Raw genomic sequence first — 25,776 nt, 5'->3', positions numbered from 1 at the left:
CCACAGGGCGCTCAAGGTCCGCCAACAACCCCCTTCTGGTAAAACTACCAAAATCACGAATCACTGCTCATCTTCACTCTTTCATTCCTCTTTGTTCCCGCCTTTGGAATAAACTTCCTCACTCTATTCTTTCCCATTCTTCCCTCCAGGCTTTCAAAACAGCTGTTCACCACCACCTCTTATCTTCCCCCATCCAAATCCTCGATCTTTTCTACCCCCGATAATCCACCCAAGCCCACTTCCTTCAATTCTCCTGCTTTCCTTCCTGAAAGTCCCTGTAATGTCCATCTTCTCCTCGCCATGTTCCCCGTCCCATCCCCATCCCTCTCCCTTCCACAGTTCACCTGTGTCTGTTCCCCAATGATTTGTCCCTTCCACTCCCGCCCCTCTTGTCTCATGCCTCCTTGCTGTGAGTTGTGTGTTAGCTCTCATACGAGCCTCGACCAAGGTATACAAAAAAAAAAAAAAAAAAAAAAAAACTAAGAAATAAACAAAAAAAAAAATAGCCAATCCGTAGATGTGAAGATTTGTTTTGCAAAATAAATCTTATCTCTTTCAGTTCGTATCCCACCTTTTGCAGCTGATGTGTGATGTTTGATGCATTTAGGGCAAATATTGCTTCAAGAGCTCCAACGTAAAGCTTATCGCGGTCCTCCGATAGCAGCAGGCTTGAGAAAAAGCTGCCATTCTTGAAACGATGCACAGGTATTTCTTCATCGTTCATGCAAGCACACATCCCAACATACCATTCGTTGAATTCATATTTGGGAAACAATTCGATATACTTGCTTCTGGCATGCAAAATTAAATATATCTACTTTTCAAAAGGTAGAAAGATGCCCTGCAGGAGTACTTTGCCACCACCTCACTCTATATTTTGATTGGCAAGTTAAATGTGTAAAAGTTTAACTATCCCCAAAGATCATTGGCAATCTACTAATCATTTTGTACCTTTTAAGAAGAGCTTGAAGTTTGAGAATAAAGTTTAATTTGCACATACATTTAACCATTTCTTGTTTTTATTATGGTCCAAAGCCCGTGGAGGAGCCACAACACTAACACGAACACACACACACACACACACACACACACACACACACACACACACACACACACACACACACACACACACACACACACACGACTTGAGACAGACACAGTTGCTAACCTTGGGGAAGTGATGCAACTTTGGGGAAAATGAGCAAATCAGACTCAGTTGCATCATGGTTGGAGCGTCTGCTGTGAGTCTGGGAAGTTGGTGGTTCTAAACCCCAGCTGAATCATACCAAAGACTTTAAAATGGTACATGCTGCTTCCTTGCTTGATGCTCAGCATTTAAAAGAATAGAGCACCAATAAACAACCACAAGTTGGCAAGAATAGCACAGACATTGATGGGCCTCATGGCCTCCTCCTGCATTGAGATTCCTTGGAAGGGAACTAATTTATTTATTTCTCAGGCACTCTGGATGCCATCTGGGTGATGTTGCTTTTCTCTCCGCAGTCATCATGGCAATCAAGGAGGAATCCACTCCCTTCCCTTACCCCCATGAAATGCTAATCTTTGGGGAATATCTATGCTCTAACCTCTATATACCAAGTACCAAGGAAGAGAGCAGCATTACGATTTTTAAGCAAGTAAAAGACCAATCAGAGATTGCAAGCCCTCACCAGGACTTCATTTGAGTGGTGTTTTTTTAATAGGTTTAAGGGTAAATCCAATATGGCTGCCAAACCATGTGACCTATGACATCATATGTGTGACCCTTTTGTTCCTCATGGATAGGCAGTCTAATGTGTAGTTTCGCCTCGATCTTTTCAGCCATTTCAGAGAAGAAGATTTTTTGAAGGTTAAAAAAAACAAAAAAAACAATATGGCTGCCAGATCACGTGACCGATGACGTCATAAAAAATATTTTGAAGCCCATTTTATACTGATCTGATGAAGCATTCTACATATGCAATTATGACATCATAAAAATACCACACATTCCCCAAGAGGAGTACTTGCTATGTGCCACTTATACACCCATGGCTTGGGAACACTTGTGTGAAGCTTCCCCTTAATTTGTCCAGCTGTTCTGGAGAAGAAGATTTTTTATAGGTTTTAGGGTAAATGCAATATGGCTGCCAAATCATGTGACCAACGACATCATATTTTTGAACCTTTTGATCCTCATGGACAGGCGGTCGGTCATATGCATGAAGCTTCTCCTCGATCTGTTCAGCCTCTTCAGGTTTTTTTAAAGGTTTTTTTTTGAACAATATGGCTGTTGAATCACATGACTGATGACATAATGAATTTTTTTTTTCTGTGGACCATTTTATCCCAAGATGACCCTAAAATTTTTCATACTGATTGGATGTGGCATTCTACATCTGCAATTACGACGTCATAACAAGGGCACCGATGATGTCATAAAAATCACATTCATTCCCCATGAGGAGTACTTGCGATGCGGCAAGTTTCAATTTTTTCCTCAGAGATAAAGGTCCAAAGTTTTTCAATTTTTCCAATATGGCTGCCACACCACGTGATTTATGACATCATAATTATTATTAAAACATTCTACATGAGCAGTCGCACCAATGGTGACAATTTCGTCTCAATCTGACAAGCGGTTGCGGAGAAAAACACGAAAGTTCTGTGCGGACAAACAAACAGACCCAAATGCAATAACCTCTCCAAATCCTTCGGCGAGGGTAAATATTGGTGTTGTGAGTCAGCGAGGGTTCATATTCATTTCTTTATATGTGAAAAAATTTTTTTAGCCAAGCATTCATCATGATTAACTTTTTGATGAGGAACAAGGCAAAGCAAGTAGCTCCTAAATAATAATAATTGATGCTTGAATGTAAAACCTTTTCAATAACCTTTCTTCTCATGAAGCAGCCATAAATACTTCTGAACCACACTCAAACCCCCATTAAAAAAAAATTATGCATCAATATTTTTGTGTAATATTTACTTATGTTGCAGCCATAGATCATTGTGATCATCCTGTCTGTGTGTTTGTCTGTTTGTCAGAGGAATAACTGTATGATGAGAGCAGCGAGATGAGAGCAGAGAAAAAAAATATAATTTGAAAATTAGTGCAGGACTGTATTTACTCATACTGTGGCCATGTGGCAGTATATGTAGCACCATCATCAGCATTATTGCACCAAGAGAAAACAACGATGTGAGTCCCCTACATTGAATGTATTTTAGTTCTTTCATGAAAACATTCCAAAAGAAAAAAAAAACTTTTGATTATCACTGCTAAGTAGATTCACATACCATAGTTAAGGTAATTAAAACAACAGATGACTGGGTAAACACTCTGTCAAACCTTGAGAACAACCCCATCTCAAATGGGAAGTTCAACTCTTGCTTTTGCCACCTTCTGCACTCTATTAGAAAATGAATCACTCATCATGGTATATATTATGTACTAACATACATATTGGACCTTTTCAGATCACAACAAATAATAATCTTTTTGCTTTGAAGCCATTTTAGAAAATGCTCTCTCACAGGTGAAGTTCCATGCTTTCCAGTCGTCGGGAAGTGTGCGCTGCAGGGATGCTAATGACAGGAATTGAGTCTGACTCGTTAAAAGTCACATTTTGGTATGAGAAAAGCAAAATACACGAAATAATTTTTTTATTTCAGTCTCATGTTTTGGCATAGGTCCCACACTTTTCATGGATTGATGTATGATCCCACATTACCAAGATTGTGTGCACAAAATACAGTTTGCACAGACGTATCCAGGTCTACACACCCATTACCCATGGGTTAAGGTTTGGGTTGCCATTTCCAAAACTTACCCTTTTCTGTAAAGATGGGTGGTTGTGAATCTTGCTCTGTCAGGGCAGCAGTTGCCACAATAACAGATACAAACAGCCCCACAATCGGCAATGCTCCCTGCAGCCTGAAGTGAAGCCTCACTGTTCATGAAAAATGCATAAGATTCAAAAATTATTTCATTGATCTGGTCTATTATTCTGTTTGTTTGTATATTTATCAGTTGCCTATAGATCACATTATTTTTACTCTGATCTTCATGAAACTTAACCAGAAAGAAGCCTATTGTCATCGAGGTCAATAGGTCAAGGTCACATAAATCCTAAATTTTCATCCAACTCAATATGTACGGTATATGCGTGTGTGTGTGTGTGTGTGTGTATATGTATCTATGTATATATATATATATATATATATATATATATATATATATATATATATATATATATATGTATTATAAAGAATCTTCCCATGCTGTTCCAGCTGAAGAAGCTGCAAAAAAAACCATGAAAGGCTGCCCAAGGTAAGCCCTTTGCACTGTTTCAAACCCTTCTCAGAGTTCCTCCACAGCTGTAAAAACGTTCACAAATGGTACACACATGAGAATCCCAATGCTTCACCCCTCCTCAGCTGCCAGATCGGTTTCATCGCCTGTTGGCGAATCATCAGTGACAGCACAGACAGAAATGTATACCAACGAGGCTCCCGAGTATGTACCACATATAAACGTCAAAAGCAGTCAACAAACAAATGTAAAACGAAGACCCACCCAAATGTCTCACCTGTGAATGGAAGGAATAGCCTAGACACAATAAATAATTTGTATGCCGACTGCATAGGCCCCACATTTTTACTCCAATCTTCACGAAACTTAATCAGAAAGAAGCCTATTGTTATTGAGGTCAATAGGTGAAGGTCACATAAATCATAAATTTTCATCCGATTCAATATATATGTTTAAGAAAGGCAAATATATATGTGATTTTGGTCGCAAGTCATGTTAAAAAACCTTTACACCCTCTAGACACCTGAGATATGTTAGGCCCCTTTCTACACACACCATGCAAAGACTGCATATATAGTCTTCTTGCAAAACACAGATTATACTTTTTTCAGAACCAATTCAGCAACCCAAGATGCAAATTGTGTTCAAACTGGCAATCAAAAACTAGAAGCATATTGTTTATTTGGATTTCACAGGTATCGTGTTATGCAGCTGTTGAACTGTTTGGCTGATGAAAATACACACACACACACACACACACACACACACACACACACACACACACACACACACACACACACACACACACACACACACACACACACACACACACACACACACACACACACATATATATATATATATATATATATATATATATATATATATATATATATATATATTTGAACATAACACGACATAAATCACCGACAAGCTTGCAGCAATTATTACCATCCAAGTCGTCATGCCTTCTGCAGCAGTGAATGTGGTTGTGTGGCACAGTCTTCATTCCTGAAACAAACAAGATACTCAAGGTGACTGATTTGCTGTTACATCATGCTCAACGGGTATTCATTTGATCATGACAAGAAAGGGTTAGTTGTCAACTGTGTACTTGTACTTGTTTAAAAGCATATCAAAAATGACATGTTGGAGCTATTTTATTCGAAATATTCAAGGAGCCTGGAAGATATGATGCTTCATAGCAAGAAAAAGCGTTATTTTGAAACACTACATTTACAAATGTGATCCTATTTTCTGTATATTCTGCGACATTTCATTTCGACAGCACAGTACAGTACAGCCTTGTAGCAGCCACAGGCTGCACTCGATAGAGAGAGAGAGCGTACAGCCTTGTGAAAATGTCAAAGTCGGAAGCCTCGGCCGAGCATCATGTGTGCTTCTATCTTCTTTATTTATTAATTAGACATTCTTCGGATGTAAATGAACACTCGTTTTACTCTGCACGCGTTACACATCACGTGCAGCGAATTTCACCTCCCTGTGCCTTGTGTTTATTGTCATTAAAAAAAACGTTTCTGTGCACCACCATTGAGGCTCAGTTTGCAAGTCACTGTCTACAATTCCAATAGAAGAGATGTAATTACTCTTTTATGGAAAATATTCGAGGTTTTTTTTTTAATCCTTAAAAATTGACCGTAGTGAACACACACTCGTGTTAAAAGATTGGCCTTTAAAACCCTACTTCAATCGTTCTTATGAAGGGGGACAGACAAATACACAGACACACAAATACACAGATACACACTGTGTTTTATATAGTACTGTATATAGATTATGAGGAGAGTTTGTACTTCACTTGGACCTTTGTTTACAAAAGGCAGAGTAATGTCGATGAAATATTTTTGAGGACATTTGTCTTCGTAGTGTTGATAACCAATACCTATTATTACAATTTTCTTGCTTTAATGGATGAAAACCAAGATGGTGGCAATTGAGATAACAAAGAGGAAGGAAGGCAAATAAATGTGAAATTTCTGCTCCATGAAAATATCAGGCCTGTTGAAATCAAAAGGACAGCACGTTGGACTTGACAAAGATGTTGCACGTTTATCTGTCTGTCAATGAGGATGTAAAATGAAGAAAGCATGTGAAAAAGGATCTTTTATAACATGTAATTATTGTTGTTGTTTGTGTGCTCCTTCCTTATACTTTTATATATTTTTCAATTTTTTTTGAGAGGTATTGCTATATATTATTTTGTGTGATCCTGCCGCGTCCTTGCAAAGGGCTTCTAGAATGGTAAAATAATAAATCTTGCTGTTGGAACACTACATTAAAGCTCAAGGTCCCGCTTCTTCTTTTGCAATCACATAACTGCTCACATGTTGTATGGCAGCAGAAACTGCTTAAAATCAAATGTTACGGACAGAAAAACTCAGTTCCTTTTATACATGGATGAGCTGCAAAATATGCTTTGATTGCCTGTCAGGCACATCTGTATTAACAAGCTCAAATGAGCTAAGATCCTCGTCCTCTTAATGATGACGTCATAAAAACGAATACGACGTCATTGTGATGTATCAGGTTTGCAATAAATTATCTGTGCTAATGCCCGGTTTGATTCCCGCAAACAAAATTCAAACAGCTTGCCTAGTTTCGGAGATAATGGTATAGGCGATTTCCATGAGTGGCGATATTATGACATCAACTTTTTTTCTCGGAAGAATTTCCAAAATCAGAGATGGTTACTGTCTGCGCGTGGGCTTTCTGCATATGCATGGCAAGTTTCACGAAGATCCAATGAAAACTCTTGAGTTGTGAAACAAAAATTGTCAAAAAATAGGAATGACGTCGTGAAAATTGATATGACGTCATAGTGATGTATCGTATGTGCGGTAATTCATCTCTGCTAATGCCCTGTTCGATTCCCACAAACAGAATTCAAAAAGCTTGCCTAGTTTCGGATATATTGTTTCAGGCGATTTCCATTAGCGGAGATATTTTGACGTCATAACTTTTTTTCTAGGAGGAATTTTCAAAATCGGAGATGGTTACTGTCTGCGCAGGGTATTTTTACATATATATGCCAAGTTGTGAAACAAAAAGTTTGTGAAAACTTTGAAACAAGGCTGTGAAACAAAAAGTCCACAAGAAGAAGATTAAGAACAACAACGTGAGTAAGACTTAGAGATCCTTCACGAGGATCTAAAAAGTACCATGGCTACAAGCACGTGACAAACAAGGCTATTGTGAATGATGTCCTGCAATCGCTCCGCATACCTCTTAAATGTACATACACCACAGTATATGAAAACGATTTGGATGAGACGGACATGTCCAAGGCTATTCAGAGGTACTACAAGAATACCTTGACAAATACTGTAGACATCATTTATATAATAAACTGGACATATCGACTGTTACAAGTAGAAACAAAAATCAGGTAAAATTAAAGGCACCACCCTCGTAACAGCTCAATCCGTCAGTGGTCTTCCCTCTATAATTAATTGGATCTATGGACAATTCTTTCCATAATTGACTGGTGACCAAATAAATATGTCGGCCGAATTACAATGCTTACAACTTGTGGATACAACAAAACCTTCATTGGCTATGGTTTGTAAAATGTGGCGATGATGACAACGATCAGTTATTTTCAACCAGTAAATATTAAAATATTTAAGAAATTGCCAATTACTGGTAGTGCTAGCATTCAATCAAACTGAACTACGTGCAGTACTCCATGATCATTGCACTTGGAAGGAGGACACCAAAAAGACCTCCAGATGAAAAAAATAAAATAAAAGAAGTAATATGGAAAGAAAAACTTCCTCGTATAGCTGTCATGTGATGCGTTTCGAAGTTTTCGGTTCAACAAAAAAAGGAAAAAAAACCCCCAAAAAACGAACCAAGTACGAGAAAAAGGAGAAAAGTTTTGAGCAAACAGAGAGCAACAGCAAAAATATCAATCATACGAGAAAAGAAGTGGAAACAAAGTTTATGACAGTGATTCAATAAGAAAAGAAAGTATAAATTAAAAGGAACAATAAAATTCCCTGTTCTTCAAATCACAAGCAACAGCTTTTGCTGTACATTTTTGTATCAGAGTTTAAGGCTTAGTGGGGGGTTTTGAAGGAAATTTTTGGTTTTTTAGATTGTCTAAGAGTTGTGGAGGAACTGCAACTCAAATCGTGCACATCCATGCAGATACATATCTGACACAATACGGGACTTGGCACAGCCACCGAGCTTCCAGGTCAGGTCAGGTATGGGAGCATGTGCCAGAACAGCGCGTCCCTGCGTCCACTTTCCGCCGGTACTCCAGGGGCCTCCGTCTGGCCATCCCCCAGGCAGATGCCAGGCCCATCCCCATCTCCTTGAGATGATGGTCAACCTGCTGCAACCATGAGGCACGTGGTCGGCCCACTGGCCTCCTCCACTCATGAGACTCCCTCGCTGAGAGAATCTGGTGAGCAGGATCAGCGTCAGGAAAATGAGCCACATGTCCATACAGCCGCAGCTGACGCTCACGGACTATGCAGGTAACAAATCTCATCCGAGTCTCTCTCAGCAACCGCTCGTTGGACACAAAATCCGACCAGCGATAGCCAAGGATTCTCCGAAGAGACCTGGTACCAAAGGAATTAAGTCTCCGTCTCAGATCCTTGGTCAAAGTCCAAGTCTCGCACCCATAGAGCAACACTGGAAGTACCAAGGACCTGAAGACTCGGACTTTCGTCCTCCCGCACAGGTACCGGCAGCGCCACACCCCATGATCCAGTGAATCCATGACTCCCCAGGCCCGACCCAGACGTCTATTGACCTCCGGCTCACAACCTGCGGAGACATGAATATCACTGCCAAGGTAAGTGAATCTATCCACGACCTCAACATCCTCACCACAAACAGACACAGACAGGGGAGCAGCATCCAAGATGTCACCGAAAGCCTGGATCTTAGTTTTGACCCAAGAAATCCGTAATCCCAACGGCTCCGACTCCTCATTCAGCACCTCCAGGGCCCCCAAGAGGATGTCTAAAGTCTCCGCAAAGATGACTGCATCATCTGCAAAATCAAGGTCCGAGATCTTGACATTGCCAAACGATGCACCGCAACTTGATCTCTCCGACATTCTCCCAAAAATCCAGTCCCTACAAGTGCTGAAAAGTGTGGGGGCCAGTTCACATCCCTGACGAACTCCAGTAACAACTGGAAATAAGTCAGAGATGGTACCACCACACTTCACAGCACTCTCAGTACCAGAGTAGAGTTCAGACATCAGATCGATCAGTTTCGGTGGCACCCCACGAAGACCAAGAATCCTCCAGAGGACATCCCGATTCACTGAATCGAATGCTTTACAGAGATCAACATAGGCTGCAAGCAGCCCCTGCCGAAACTCTCGTCTGCGTTCGGTGAGGACACGAAGTGCAAGGATACGGTCAATCGTTGACCTCTTTGGTGTAAAGCCTGACTGCTCTGGACGCTGGTGCTCAAGCAGATGGTGGCGAACCCTATCAAGAATTATCCGAGCAAAGACCTTGCCCGGCACTGAGAGCAGCATCACCCCTCGGTAGTTGTTGCAGTCTTGGCGATCACCCTTCCCTTTCCAGAGAGGGACAACAAGGCCCCTCTTCCAGTCAGTTGGGATGGTGCCTGTGTTCCAGGCAGAGCACAAAACTGCATGCAACGACACGAGTGCAGCATTTCCACCAGCCTTGAGAAGTTCAGCATGGATGCCACAGATCCCTGGAGCTTTGCCCCGTTTCAACTGGTTCACCGCAGCCCGTGTTTCCACAAGCGATGATGGACCACAGTTGATTCGAGGGTCAGCAACAGGGATTGTAACACCCTTGACGTCCAACTCGACAGCTGGGGGATCAGCCTGGTACAACGGCTCAAAATAACCGGCCCAGCGGGCCTTCACTTCAGACTCCTCTGTCAAGAGCCTACCACTCTCTGCTCGAACTGCAGTGCTCCGAGGGATGGGCTTGGATGAACGTAATGCGCGAATTCCCCTGTAAGCGGGACGAGAATCACCTGTCCACAGGTGATGCTCTACCCCCTCACAGATTCCTCGCACATAGGCCTCCTTGTCCACCCTTCGTGCACGTACAGTTTTACGCCTCAGCTCCCTGAACAGCTCAGCTCTGCCATTCAGCCTGGCCCTGCGACTCTGGTCAATGGTATCCAGTGTCCCTTGAGAGACAAAATTCTTCTTTGCCCTGCGGTGAACTCCAAGGCATCCACCGGCAACATCAAGGATGGTGGTCTTGAAGGTGCTCCACAACTCTTCAGGACCCCCCAAAGCACCCAGACCCCCCAAGTGTCCACTCAGCCTGTTCGCAAACTCCTCAGCTACTCTCTCATCCCTGAGCTTGGCAACATCCAGCCTAGGCTGGGATGGTACCATTCTCCAGGATTTAAGGTGCAGCTTTAGAGTTGCTACTGTGGTCAGTATTGAGGAACTGATCACTCCGGTAGACCCTGCAGTTCTGGATCATCCTCCAACGACCATCAATGAGGACATGGTCAATCTCCGTTGCCACACCGCCAGCATTGGAATACCAAGTCCAGCGATGAGCTTGTGGGCGCTGAAACCATGAACCAGCCACCCGAAGTCCATGACTTCTTGCAAAGTCAAGGAACTTAGTACTATTCTGGTTCATAGTTCCTGACCTATGGGGACCAACACACACCTCATAACCATCCCTATCCATTCCAGTCGATGCATTGAAATCCCCCAAGACTATAAGTGTATCTCGTCTGGGGCACTGATCAACCACAGACTCGAGTGTGGCGTAGAATGCATCCTTGACAGTGAGATCACTCGCCTCAGTCGGAGCATAAACAGAGACCAGGGAAATGACACCTAAGGAGTGGCGAATCCTTAATCTCATAATACGCTCGTTGACCGGTGTTACCTCAATTATCATTGGGGTCAGCTTATTGGACACAGCTACAGCAACTCCTTGGGTATGGTAACCATCAGGGCGACCAGACCAATAGTAGGTGTAACCACCCACCATTATCTCGCCGCAATCCGGTCTCCGAACCTCAGAGAGTGCTGCAATCCCGATGTCCAAACGCTTGAGCTCAGATGATAACAGAGACAGGTGATCATCCTCTCTTAGGGATAGGACATTCCAGGCACCCACCCGAAGGGTCCGCCTCAGGTTAACCCAAGGAGACCGCCGTCTGGTGGACGACACCTCAGCACCACTCCGATACACTCTCCCGCAATCTGACCCAGGGATGTTACCCCGTGGTTTCCCTCCTATCATCAAAGATTGGGGGTCCCGAAGGCTTTGCCCCAATCCCGTCATCTGGTGAGCTGCCCTGGGAAGGGAAGCTGCACAGGAGTGCAGGGAAGTGAGTGCACGAAGGGAAGCTCCCACGGAGTGGGTTTTCAGATTTTTTTGCGTTTTGTGGAATGAAGGGTTTTACGGTGGCCGAAGTGCAAATCCTGCCACCAACCTCCTAATAAGAAGTAACCCAACTGCAGGAGGACGTCCGCAGACACAGTTGGGCACTAGATATGGATGGCCGTTGGCTCACAAGGAGCTCCTCCGCCCTTTGACAGGTTTTGTTTTTAATCCTGCTGGGTGTCCATATCCAAACACCCCCCTCACCAGAAAACCTGGTGGGGGAGACGGTTTAGTCGCCGACAACCCGACCATGGAACAGGTTAGTACAGGTTTACATGGTACCTCGAGCAGGTCACAGATCGAACCTGACCTGACACCTCCTCCTCAAAGGGTTTTTTCCTCCTTGGACAAACGCCGTGTTAACATGCATGTGACATTACGTGGGGCATCCCTACCAGAAGTAAATAATATAAAATCACAAAAATGTATGATTACATTTTTAAACCGTCGCTACTGCTGTTTAACACCAAACTGAAAGTGAGGAAACTCGATGTTCTTGAGGCATTATATGCTTTTCAAATCCCCCACAGACTAACAGACCCGAGCCTAGATGTACTGTAATCTAAGTACCCCAGAGAGGAGAATAACATGACCCTTCCTGCCTCTCCCGTAGAGAGAGAGAGAGAGTGTGTGTGCACTCATGTATCAAATATAATCTTTTGAAGAGGAGAAACGTCGTGGAGGTGCAGGAACTGATCACTTTTTGGCACAGCCACACCTAAGTATTGATACAACCAGCAGGCCAAATCAATAATTTAATCCCAGTTCAACATGCACTCACGAACAAACGAATCTGAGATCCATACCATTTGAATCTTCCTTGTTTGGCAGAGCTTTAAACAATCTAAATTGTGTGTGTTCACCCCGGCACTTTTTTGAAGTGGTCTATGATGTTACGAATGACTAACGAATGACGTACATTCACAAACCCTTCCTCAAACGTCATGCAATACCATGGAATAGTCATCATCCAGACTGCTCATGAAGAACGAAGGTTAAATCCTTTAAAGATTGCGCAATTCATTGAATCTTTGAAATCTGTTTGTTGAAGGTGATGCTCGTTCATCCGGGGCACAAGTTCAGGTTGGATGCAATAAACTCGCTCAACTACCAGGGAAGAGCTCGTATTCATCATCCCATGCAGGACAAGACCATTTTGGGGACAACAATGAACTTTTACATTCATCAATCAAAAGGACGTCACGAGAGAATCGACAAATTAATTCAGAATACACTATAGGGTTTAAACCTGGAATCCCAGCATCAGGAGCTAGTTGCTAAGGCAGCGACACCAAAACAACCCAACGGTCGAGTGCACAGAGAAACAAAAAGCAAGATCTAATAATAATCAACCACCGACAACCTGTCTAATCAGAGTGCATCAGTTAAATAAAGATCTTCATTGGCATGTACAGAAACCACCTGCTCTGATAATCCTTTCTGGCTTAGCAAAAGCTCTGGCTTTCAGCTAATCGCATTGGTGCCATAAAGGTTCAATTACATGACCACTTGCTATATATATATATATATATATATATATATATATATATATATATATATATATATATATATATATATATATATATATATATATATATATATATATATATATATAGATAGATATGCACATCTGTTGAAAGAATGACCGTATCTCTCCAATTGAATTCTCTCCTGAATTCCATTCTCACAACCGACACCACTGTTACGACGCAGGGATTTGGCCGCCTGTTTAAAAAAAAACTCATTCATTCACTCACTTTTTCCTCCAGAATTTGTTTTTAAAGTGTGACTTTGGTGTTGTAGTTAACTCCCAATTCCCACTTCAAAATAGGAAATGGGAGTCAACTTTAGGAGGAAGGACGAGGTTCGGATGACGACTTACGATTGCGAATAATCTTCGTCATGAGGTCATTTTACTCTCGGCACACTGAGCTAGTTAGTCTGAAAGACACAGAACTGGGGATGGTGGGAATATTTCAAAGAACAACAAAAATAGCGATGACAAGGCCATCGCACAATTACGGAATTATTGGTGGAGTTACAGGAAATTGAGAACAAACTCATCCATTGTTACTCCATGGCTATACAGCAAAGCATTATTGCCAATTAAGAGTCCATTTACCCCGGGTATATTGCATGACTTTGATGAATTAGAGCAACATCATGATGCATCCTGTAATGAATCAGAGAGATACAACGCGCACACACACGCTATATAATGTACAGGGTGTGGTAAGAGTCTGGCACGATGGAGATTGTGACAAAAGGCAGGCACCATGAGGTCACTGGACCACACAGCTTTCAATTTTTATTTATATAGGGACATCTGAATTCAGTCTCTTCTCCAACTTTCCCAGAATCATTGAACAACCGGAGAGAGTACATTCTCAAACAACATCATGTGTCGAGGCCTCAATGTGCAAAACTTGCTCAGATAAACAGATGTTTCACTGTCCTTACAGAAAAGGTTGTGTACTTCTGAAGAACGCATCAAGAATTTTTCATAATAAAAAAAGTTTGTTCGACTCTCGAACTAGACCTCTAACTAAGAGTAATCCTACTGAATATATAGAATGAGGCAATTCGCTGTACGTCTGATCATTATACAATCGAAAACAGAGAATGGGGAGTAGTGCAAGTGCTTTAACCACTGACTCCTTCCGGAGGGAGCAGGTATTCCGGAGGGAGCAGGTATTGACACCGTTTTCCACTTCCATGACACCAGGAACCGTTTTGAATGATATTGATGAAACTCACAAAATCATACATCGTAACACATCTCGAAGCAATAGAAAAAATACATGAAAGTACTTGTGGAAGGACTGAGGAGCACACAAACACCAACCACAGCCACAACAACCACAATTACATGTTACAAAAGATCCTTTTTCGGGTGTTTCAGTGCACGTATGTATGTATGTATGTATGTATGTATGTATCTTATTGAATTGAAAATGGCTTGGCCAATCTCCATTAAAATTTGTATACGTGCCCAAAAGTACCCACGGTCAGGTCATGGGCACATAATACTTCGCACCACTGACCCGTGCAGGTTGAAGGGTGCACCAAATTTCTCATGAAAGATATCCAAGTCGACATATGTATTTGGTTCATGTATTTGGTTCTTGATGAACCAAATTCTTTGCAGAACGTTGATGCTGCCAAAGTAGTTTCTGAAAGCAAGAGTGATACTGGGTGGTTTGCCAATGCAATATAATCAATAAGATGTGTCAGACAAGGTTGACAGTGATAAAGACTATGACAACGACTACACTTCCATGCATTCTTCGGTCTTTTTTTCAGGTCAAGTAGGGAAAGCTTTCGGCCTAAGTCTTTCACGAACTGGCTGGCTAGGCGCAACGTTCGACAAAAGTGATTGGGGAGGGAATTTGTAATTTGTTCAGGGTGACAATGAGGATAAATCACTGACTCTTTGCAAAAGACATAGTGGGATCTTCAACGTCTATCAACGGAGCAGTGCTGGCAGCTGTGGGTCCTCTTGCTCAACATTCTTCCGAGGAATGGCGCTCCGCCTGCGAAGCAGCAATCTAACCAGTTTATAGTCGGGTCTGCAATAGGAGCCAGACTAGATAGCTCAAAAGGTAACGGCGCTACTCCTCCACTAAAATGAAAATCATATGACAATAACAACACAGGATCATGGATCATGGGAATGACGTCATTTTATAAAAATCCAGCTATATGCATCGTCTCACGCTATTACTGCTCAATCAAATATGCCGTTTATAAATATTCTTTGGACGATGAAGGACGATATTTATTCTTCAATTTCCATTTCAGTCCTCATCTCGATCAAGTGTCGGATTATTATCAATATTGTAAGCTCGACATCATCCTTATAATTACGTGAAAACGCAAGACAAATCACGGCAATAAAAAAAAGGGAAGCTAGCCTACTGTATGTGTATATTATAATTACAATGTTCACACCGAAACGCATCCTATCACTGAATCAAGTCAAGACATCTCACCGGACAACTGCGTGCACACACACACACACACACACACACACACACACACACACACACACACACACACACACACACACACACACACACACACACACACACACACACACACACACACACAATGACAGTCTGTCCACACTGATAAGCCACCAATCGCAGTCGCGATCGTACTCTTACCGTTTCAGTCGACAGTGCTCTCAACGGCACGTTAGTAATACTGGAGGACCTCGGGAATATCGTCCCCCTCCCATGCGATCGGAGGCGGGACTCGGAAGAAGCGCATGGGCATGGGTTACAAGTCTCCCCTATAATAATCTATAATGTAGATTCTATATGATCATATAGATTCAATATGATCGTGGAAGGCTAATATAGATGTTGTAGGGTTTGGTGTGACAAATGCTACAAATTAGTGCCCCAAATTTTTTATGGTACCACACAGATTAGTGGACTCCCAGGAGTACAAAACCACCATTGAAATTTTTGGTTCACGAAAAAAAATTTCACGAAAATTTTTTTTTCACGAAATAATAAGTGACCACTATATTCGCTATTGGTGTGTGTGTCTGTCTGTCTGTCTGTACCGAGCATAGCTCTGTGGGTTTGATCCGATCCTGATAAAATTTTGGTGGGAGGTTTATATCATGATCTCGTTGTGTTTTTCTCCCGGGGGGGGGGGGTTGTCGAATCTGGCAGTGGTTTTGGTATTTGGTTAGCCCAATGGCACCTGCATAGCCCCAAGGAGCTCGATTTTTCATTTTCGTCCTAAGGTCAAGGTCACAAGGTCACGAACTTAAAAAATTGCGAATTTTGACATAAAAATCATACGACCGCCCAAACTTTGCTAGCTAGGATGACAATATTTTTTATGCATAATCTTGAGGTCATTCCCCACCTAAAGTCTTGAAACCATTTTGCTCTATCTCGAACACCTTGCCCGTGGCGCCCCCTTCAAGTTTGTTTTTACGCTGATTTCATCAAAGTATGGATAATCCGATGAGTGCGAAATGCCATATGGCCTATATGACGTTATATTGTTCCTGGAATGTTCCAGAGGAAGTTTTGCACCAAAGGTCATAATCCTTGACCTTTGACCTTTAAAGTTCACAATGGTCAAATTTTCAAAGTTGTGGGAATCGAACCGGGTTTTCGACCTTCTTCGACGAACTAGCTCCAATAAGCTATAGCACGTATCCTGTTTCCTTATTTTAATGTCCACAACATTGTTTTGTGACCTTTAAAGGTTATGCAAAGGTCAAATTTTGAAAGTTGTTGAACGAAACCGGGTTTCCGACATTTTGCAGCTAATAACCTGTCACCCGTACCACATCATGTTGATCATTTTTATAACTTGGTCAAAAATTATCACATTGTCTCATCCTTGACTTCCGAAACAATCTACATCGTCAAATACCGCTCGTGAACCATCGTCGTCTTCAGACTTGTTATTTATTTATTTTCTTCCTGCACTCCCAATTTCCGAGCTGTATCTTGGAGCTGACTGGGACTTTCGGATTGAAATTTTGCCTCAATGATGTGAATATTATCTGATATGACATATACATATATATATATATATATATATATATATATATATATATATATATACATATACATATATATACATATATATACATATATATATATATATATATATATATATATATATATATATATATATATATATATATATATATATATATATATATATATACATATATATATATATATATATATATATATATATATATATATATATATATATATATATATATATATGTATGTATATATGTATGTATATATATATATATATATGTATATATATATATATACATATATATATATATATATACATACATATATACATACATATATATATATATATATATATACATATACATATATATATATATATATATATATATATATATATTGTTGCGGTTCAAGGAACTGCATGCCTCTAAGGCAATGGCATCCAACATATGGTGGTCCCGAGACAGTTATACCATTAATATACATTTAGATAGTCCCTTCCCTTTTGTCTTGCGGGATAACGGGACGTGCGTTGTGGGGATCTCATAGCTAGGTTTGCTTACACCATGAACTTCATTTCTACTCTTCTTTTCTGCTTATTCCTGAGGTAAATCCAAATTTGGGTCCTCGCATAGGCCAGCAGGCACTGCTCTCGGATACCCACCTGTGGAAACCGCAGCCGCCCCTTTACTGTTAGCAATGGGTCCTCGCGGAGGCCAACACGTGCAGCACGTGCGTGGCTGGAGGATGGGAAAATACAAAAACAGCGCAGCTACGAGGATACAGCGATACCCTCGGAATAATTTGTGCAAGTCAAAGAGGCTGTACGGATGTTGTTTTCACAACACAGTTAAGTAAATGACTCAATATCGGCGAGAGCGTGGCTGGCAGCTTGGTGCCAATAGCTACATCGTCAGAGGCTGATAATTAATAGAAAACAACAACTATGCCACGTTGTACGGAACACAAGTGTGCAAAACACTAGCGGCTCGTTCTTTCCAACCCATTTCAGGATTTAATTATATCGGCATCCATTATTCTCACCATACCTCCATCTAATTATTATATCCGATCGTTCCTCTGAATTCCTGACACAGATTGGAGTTGGCCCCACGCACATGATAGCAGAATCAGGCGGACCTGCGTGCCGGCCATGTGCTGAATGGCGGATCCGCGCACACTGTACGGAATGTGCTTGAAGGCAGACCCGTGCGCCGCTCACAACACTTTATTATCGTACAGAGCAGGGCACGAATGGCACACATCTTACCGTCTGTGCATGGGTTTGCCATAACATCTTACCTTCGATCCCCCCTTGCGGCCGCGGGTGTTTCTTGAGGATGGGGACGTATTGTCGCATCTCCGGCCGATGAAGCCGTGATCAGGCAGAGGCGTGCTGTGCGGCTGGATTGCTCGGGCCACGTGGCACATCATGGAGCAGGCATTGATCAGCGCTAATCCGGGGTGCACGGGCGGGCATGCGGGACCGACGCCACCCTCGGTCGGTCGGCGGGGCACAGCCTGGGAGATCAGTGCAAGGCAATTCATGTCACAGAGTTCGGTGCGAGGCGATTCATATCATGGGGATCGGAGCAAGACAATTCCGTAGCTTGGAACCATCTGGCCGGAAGTGAAGTGGAGCTGCTTCCCGTCATGGCGGCCGGCCCGTGTGCTGGCCGGGGCCCAACCAGAGCGCCCGATTTGGGTGACAACATCGCTTTGGGTCATCGCCCCCGCCCTGAACCACTGGATCAATAAAAGGACGGGTCTCAGGGCGGTGGAACAAGAGTCGACGTCGTTTCTGCTCATCGTTCCTGGTGTGTCGTTGAAGAGTCGTCGCCGTTCCTGGGTCGTTCAAGTGTCGTTCCTGCCCGTCGTTCTTTCTTCATTCCTGTCGGCTTGTTCTGCCCAGTTTGTGATTGATAACTCCGCCTTCTTCACCCGCCCTTCTGTTGTCATCGCCAGCAACTCTGCCTCCACGTCGTTGATTCCACCCACCCACCTGGTCCCGTCTACCACTCCCCCCCCCCCCCACTCGCTCTCGACTCTGCCTTCTCCACCCAAGTTCCTCCCTTCAGGCCCGACAGTCATGTTTCATTCTCTGGACCGATGCTAGCTGCACAAAGTGACACGAAGCAAGAAATGGCATGCCAGCTTTTAGGGAGGTATCGCCCAGAGGAGCATCCCCCAAAACATATTGGTGGCGCGATCAGGCAATCGTGCAAGGTATTCAGAGACCGTTAGCCTCATCTCCTCCCCTCCTTTTCTCTCTTCATTAACTCCTCTTCATCGGTGTGTGTGTGTGTGTGTGTGTGTGTGTGTGTTTTTGTCCTGGCGCCTGTCCTTGTAAGTTAAGATTGTAGAAGAGTATTATTATTTTGGGTTAAGTCTGCTCTGTGTCTGCTTTTGTAAGTTTCTTGTTTATTGTCATACCTCATGCTTCTTTCTATCCCTACATTACACACACACCAATAAAATTATTCACTGTACCACATAACTTTCCTCGCCTGCTTGTAAATAAATTATTATTATTAGAAATGTTCCCATCTCGTTTTCGTGTTTTCTTTCATTCATCCGGCATGGTCCAAATCCGAGCTGAGCCGGGGCTTTATTCCCAATGGTATGTTCCTTTTAGCCGGTACGTCCTTGGCAGTATCGCTCGGCTGCATCCGTCCGGTAAAGTGATCCAGTTTGGACAAGGCGTACTGAGGGCGTGTTCCCTTGTAATTAAATCACATGGTTAATTAGGTAGCGTGGTTAACCCATGGACGAGAGGACCCTAGATCACGTGGTTGAGTTATTGGCGTTCAGGGTTGGTTAGTGACCCACTGCGTCATGGAATATCCGTGTGTGGCGGCCTACAATTCCGGGGAGTCTACTGGGAGCTCGAGATAGCTTCCCCCCCTCCCCCCCCCAGTGGCCCTCTCACCCGACCCGCAACTGCATATATATAAATATATATATATATACATATATATATATATATTTATATATATATATATATATATATATATATATATATATTATATATTGTTGCGGTTCTGCGAACTACATCCCTCCAAAGCAATAGCAACCATCAAACAGCAGTCGATACAGTTATTCCATTAATATACGTTCAGATAGTCCCTTCCTTTTTGTCTCACGGGTCAACAGGACAATGCGCTGTGTAAACTTCATGGCGAGGTCTGATGAAACCTCTGCACTCATTCCTATTCATTTTTTCTACTCCTATTCCTGAGGTAAATCCCAGCCATGTGCGCCCTTCGCTGTGAGATGGGTCCTCAGCAAAGGCCAAACTGGCATTACACCGGACACCCCTCTGCAGAAATCACAGCATGCTAAACGCATCTGCAGTGGTAATTTCCACCCACTGGACAGAAGGCGCACCCAACACGACGCCCATGCTGCACGAAACATGCACCGAGGAGATGGAAGAAACGGCACCTTAAATGCTGACAACTTGCAAAGCGCACACGCCCTTTCCAACTCATTTCCTAAATCGCTTTTATAATTATATCAATCTTCTTCTTAAACTCAACCATACATACAATAATTATATCCAATCCTTTCCCTCATTTCCCTGACACAGATCAGGGCTGGCACCGTGCATCCCATCGCCTCTGATAAACGCGAACACCATGCTCAATGGCAGGCGGACTCGCGCGCTGGCCACGTGCTTAATGGCAGACCGGCGCACACTGTATGGGGTATGCTCGAAGGCAGGCGGATCCGCGTGCTGACCATGTGTACAATGGCGGACTTATGCGCTTCCCATGATACTTTAACATCCTACTGAACAGGGCACGAGAAACGCACATCTTTGGTCGGGTCTGCACATGGGGTTACAATAACATCTTAACATCGGTCTAATCTCACCACAATGGCAACAAAGTCTCCCGTGGACGGCAGACATCCTCCCGCACCTCCGCCTCGATGCAGCTGCTACCAGGCAGAGGCATGCTGTGCAACTGGATTGCTCGGGCCGTGTGGCACACCATGGAGCCGACACATTGACCAGCGCCGGCCGTGGGTCGCCAGGACACGGTACCGGGTTCGGTGCAAAGCGATTCATATCACGGGGTTTGGTGCAAGGCGATGCATGTCACGGTGCTCGGAGAGAGACGATTCCGCAGCTTGGAACCATCTGGCCGGAAGTGAAGTGGAGCCACTTCCCGTCATGGCGGCCGGCCCGTGTGCTGGCCGGGGCCCAACCAGAGTGCCCGATTTGGGTGACGACACATCGTTTTGGGTCGTCGCACCCGCCCCGCACCACCAGATCTATAAAAGGACGGGTCGCGGGGTGGTGGTAAGAGTAGTCATCGCCATTCCAGAAGAGTAGTCGTCGCCGTTCCAGAAGAATAGTCGTCGCCGTTCCAGAAGAGTAGTCGTCGCCGTCCCAGAAGAGTAGTCGTCGCCGTTCCAGAAGAGTAGTCATCGCCGTTCCAGAAGAGTTTTCATCGCCGTTCCAGAAGAGTAGTCATCGCCGTTCCAGAAGAGTAGTTGTCGCCATTCCAGAAGAGTAGTCGCCGCCGTTCCAGAAGAGTAGTCGCCACCGTTCCAGAAGAGTAGTCATCGCCATTCCAGAAGAGTAGTCATCGCCGTTCCAGAAGAGTAGTCGCCGCCGTTCCAGAAGAGTAGTCGTCGCTGTTCCAGAAGAGTAGTCGTCGCTGTTTCAGAAGAGTCATCGTCGCCGTTCCAGAAGAGTAGTCATCGCCGTTCCAGAGAGTAGTCATCACTGTTCCAGAAGAGTAGTCGTCGTCGTTTCAGACGAGTAGTCGTCGTCATTCAGTAGTAGTAGTCCTTGGAGAGTCGTCGTCGCTCAGTCCTGTTGATTCCTCTTGCTCGTCCTGACCTGAAATTCATCTTCAACCATTTGCTTGCTGGCTCCACATTGTTGAACAACTCATTGCTGACTCTGCCTTCTTCACCACTTATTTTCCCTTCTCCACCCACTTGCTTCGGACTCCGCCTCTCTCTCCACCCATTGGCTTTTGAATCCACCCAAGTCCCCCCCCCCCCGCATGCCCGATGGTCGCGTCTCATGCTCTGGACCGACGCGAGCTGCACAAAGTGCCATGAAGCAAGTGACAACGCGCCAGCTATCAAGGAGAGGTATAACTCTGCTTTGTGTCTGCTTTTGTAAGTTGCTTGTATATTACCGCACCTTTCACGTTTCTTGCTATTCCTGCTCCAGACAACAACAACATTAACTGTGCCACATACCTTTCCTCGCCTGCCTGTAATAAATCTTTGTAGAAATGTTCCCAGCTCGTTTTTGTCTGTTCTTTCAATGATCCAGCATGGTCTGTATCCTAACTTAGCTGGGACTATATTGCCAACGATCCGTTCCTTTAACCAGTTCATCCTTGGCACTTGGCAGTGTTGCTTGGCTGCATCTGATCCGGTGAATTGATCCGATTCGGACAAGGTGTTTCCCCTTGTTTCCCCCGGTAATTAGATCACATGGCTATTTTTAGGTAACCAGATTAATTAGACGGAGGAGCCGAAGTCACGTGGTTGAGTTATTGGCGTTCACGGTCGGTTAGCGACCCGCTGTGTCACGGAATTATCCATGTGCGACGACCTGCAATTCCGGGGAGTCTGGTGGGAACCCGAGATAGCTTCCCCCAACCCACCCCCATGTGGTTGGTTTTTTCACCTGATCCCCAGCCCGGAACAACACACACACACACACACACACACAATTATTGTAACACAAACGGGATTAGTGATTGAGATTGGGATTACAGGCCAGCTGAGCAGCAAGGAAGATCGTTAGGGGATTGAATCAAAGGGAACTGAAACAAAAACCATGATAACACAGCATTTGAGTGATGGTTCCAGTTTAAAGCATATTTAGGCCGGGTCGCACTCGTTGAAATCTCAAGCTTTTTCAATTCAAATATGAGCAGGTAAATCGACTCAGAAACTAAAAGTCACCACACAATAATTCTACGAAGTACACGTTTCAAAAAGAATGCGTAAGAATGGGAAAATCAGGATAAGAAGGTCAGGAATCAGGGTGGCGGGGAAGTTACATGGGTGTCTCTCGACAGAAATGGCCCGCCGACTCGGTGAAGTGAAAACTAAAGGATGGACGGTGCACTCGCCTGGTGTTATGCTTGCGACATTGTGCCAATGGCCATATCAGCCATTGGCAATTATTTTCCAGCCAAAGCTCGGAGTTCAAATCCCATTTGGCAAAATGTACAGGAATGATCAAATGCACGTGTAGATGACCACATGATGTCACACACACACACACCTCCTCATGTGGATTCAAATCCCATTGGCCAAAATGTGGAAGAACGAGCCAACGCATGTGTGATTGGCCATGTGAAATAAAGCACACAGTGTCATGTGGAAATTGGACAAACTTTCAGTTCCACAACTGAGTGAACAAGTGAAAGGGTGGTAATTAGAGAAAAGATAACACATTGAATAGCAAGACAACACAAGAGGATTAAGGGAAAGACAACGTGCTACCGAATCACTCGATGTTGGTGATGCTGATTGAACAGATAGCTAATCAACACAAAATTAGGAGCTAGCCAACTAATCTAATTAAATTATCCCTTCTGCTTCGGCCTTTTGCGCTTCGGCCACATCAGTCAGCTGTTACCCGTAAGGTAGGGCAGAACGACAACATAGTTTTATAGACACCCTGCATGAATATATATGTATGTACGCACACGCACGCACGCACACTGTATCATCCCCGACCGCACCTACATGACATGCATACCGAGCTGTGAATGGATCCCGACTCCACAGTGGGGTTTTCCATTGCATCATTTCCAGTCCAAGACAAAGTAAACATGAAATCGCATCAATAAATCATGTTTTTTTTTGTTTTTGATTGGTTTTTTTTGGTCCAAGACAAAGTAAACATGAAATCGCATCAATAAATCATGTTTTTTTTGTTTTTGATTGGTTTTTTTTTTGGTCCAAGACAAAGTAAACATGAAATCGCATCAATAAATCATGTTTTTTTTGTTTTTGATTGGTTTTTTTTTGGTCCAAGACAAAGTAAACATGAAATCGCATCAATAAATCATGTTTTTTTTTGTTTTTGATTGGTTTTTTTTGGTCCAAGACAAAGTAAACATGAAATCGCATCAATAAATCATGTTTTTTTTTGTTTTTGATTGGTTTTTTTTTGGTCCAAGACAAAGTAAACATGAAATCGCATCAATAAATCATGTTTTTTTTTTGTTTTTGATTGGTTTTTTTTTGGTCCAAGACAAAGTAAACATGAAATCGCATCAATAAATCATGTTTTTTTTGTTTTTGATTGGTTTTTTTTTTTGGTCCAAGACAAAGTAAACATGAAATCGCATCAATAAATCATGTTTTTTTTTGTTTTTGATTGGTTTTTTTTTGGTCCAAGACAAAGTAAACATGAAATCGCATCAATAAATCATGTTTTTTTTTGTTTTTGATTGGTTTTTTTTTGGTCCAAGACAAAGTAAACATGAAATCGCATCAATAAATCATGTTTTTTTTGTTTTTGATTGGTTTTTTTTTTGGTCCAAGACAAAGTAAACATGAAATCGCATCAATAAATCATGTTTTTTTTGTTTTTGATTGTTTTTTTTTTGGTCCAAGACAAAGTAAACATGAAATCGCATCAATAAATCATGTTTTTTTTGTTTTTGATTGGTTTTTTTTTGGTCCAAGACAAAGTAAACATGAAATCGCATCAATAAATCATGTTTTTTTGTTTTTGATTGGTTTTTTTTTTGGTCCAAGACAAAGTAAACATGAAATCGCATAAGTAAATAATGTTATAAGGTTTTTGTTTGTTTGGTTGTTTTTTTTTTTTTACTCCATCAAATAATTTCAATAAATTTGTTTGACTTTTAGAATTTCACTCACAATTCAAAAGCTCATGAAAGAAGAATTCAAAAGCAATGGGAACTGAGCAGTATAGTATATTCTGCATTGTGTTCATCCGATGAAAATGGAATGTTCTTCCCAGAGACAAGAGTCCAGATGTCTGCATTTTAAAGGGACAATTCCTTTGAGCATAAAGAAAAAAACCTCCTGGTTTGTGGTGAATCACTCAACAGCTTATCATTAATGTATACAGCCCCTCCACCCCAGCCATCTGTAGCTCCTTCCTTCGGCCTGAATGCTCCGGAAAGCGAACATGTGAACTGGGCAGAGGCCAATTTATCTTGGAACGACCCATGACGAATTATTGGAATCTCTCCCGATGACGCTGGGCCTATCATTCCACCATCGCAGGCGGGTCACTGGTCTCTGTCATCAATACTGCCTCCTTTCTGGTCTTGCACCCTCTGCTTTTTTGATGCTTACCCCCCACCCCAGGTTTCTGCTGGGAACACACGGTACACCATCAACCCCCTTCTGGTGAAAACTACCTAAATCAAGGATCATTGCTCATCTCCACTCATGATTTTCCCTCTTTTTCCCACCTGTGGAACCAACTTCCATTCCTCTTCAATCTCATTCTTCCCTCCAGGTTTTAAAGACAGCTGTTCACCACGATCTCAGATCGTTCCCAATCCTTTGTGTCATCCTTGGCCACCCCAAACATCCTCTC

General features: G+C 42.9%; 1 protein-coding gene across 3 annotated transcripts in view; it reads right to left on the bottom strand.

Annotated features, from left to right (window-relative positions):
- LOC147030660 (semaphorin-4D-like) overlaps positions 1-25,776 on the bottom strand; it is a 185,151-nt gene that overhangs the window by 74,313 nt on the left and 85,062 nt on the right. The window contains exons 1-4 of one of the 3 annotated variants that reach the window (XM_085874888.1): positions 15,852-15,947; positions 5,246-5,305; positions 3,813-3,932; positions 572-711 (exon numbers count right to left, since the gene is read on the bottom strand). In XM_085874888.1, coding sequence (XP_085731014.1) covers positions 572-711; positions 3,813-3,932; positions 5,246-5,303 — 318 coding nt within the window. In that variant the 5' untranslated portion in view covers positions 5,304-5,305; positions 15,852-15,947. Of the gene's footprint in view, positions 1-571; positions 712-3,812; positions 3,933-5,245; positions 5,306-15,115; positions 15,140-15,851; positions 15,948-25,776 lie in introns of those variants that run through there. The other 2 variants (XM_085874887.1, XM_085874889.1) reach the window with 2 other exon arrangements.

The sequence above is a fragment of the Eptatretus burgeri genome, chromosome 3 (assembly GCF_056783735.1).
Source record: "Eptatretus burgeri isolate ZD-2024b chromosome 3, Ebu_testis_v1, whole genome shotgun sequence".
Classification (NCBI taxonomy): domain Eukaryota; kingdom Metazoa; phylum Chordata; class Myxini; order Myxiniformes; family Myxinidae; genus Eptatretus; species Eptatretus burgeri.
This window is presented reverse-complemented; position numbering and strand designations above follow the sequence as displayed.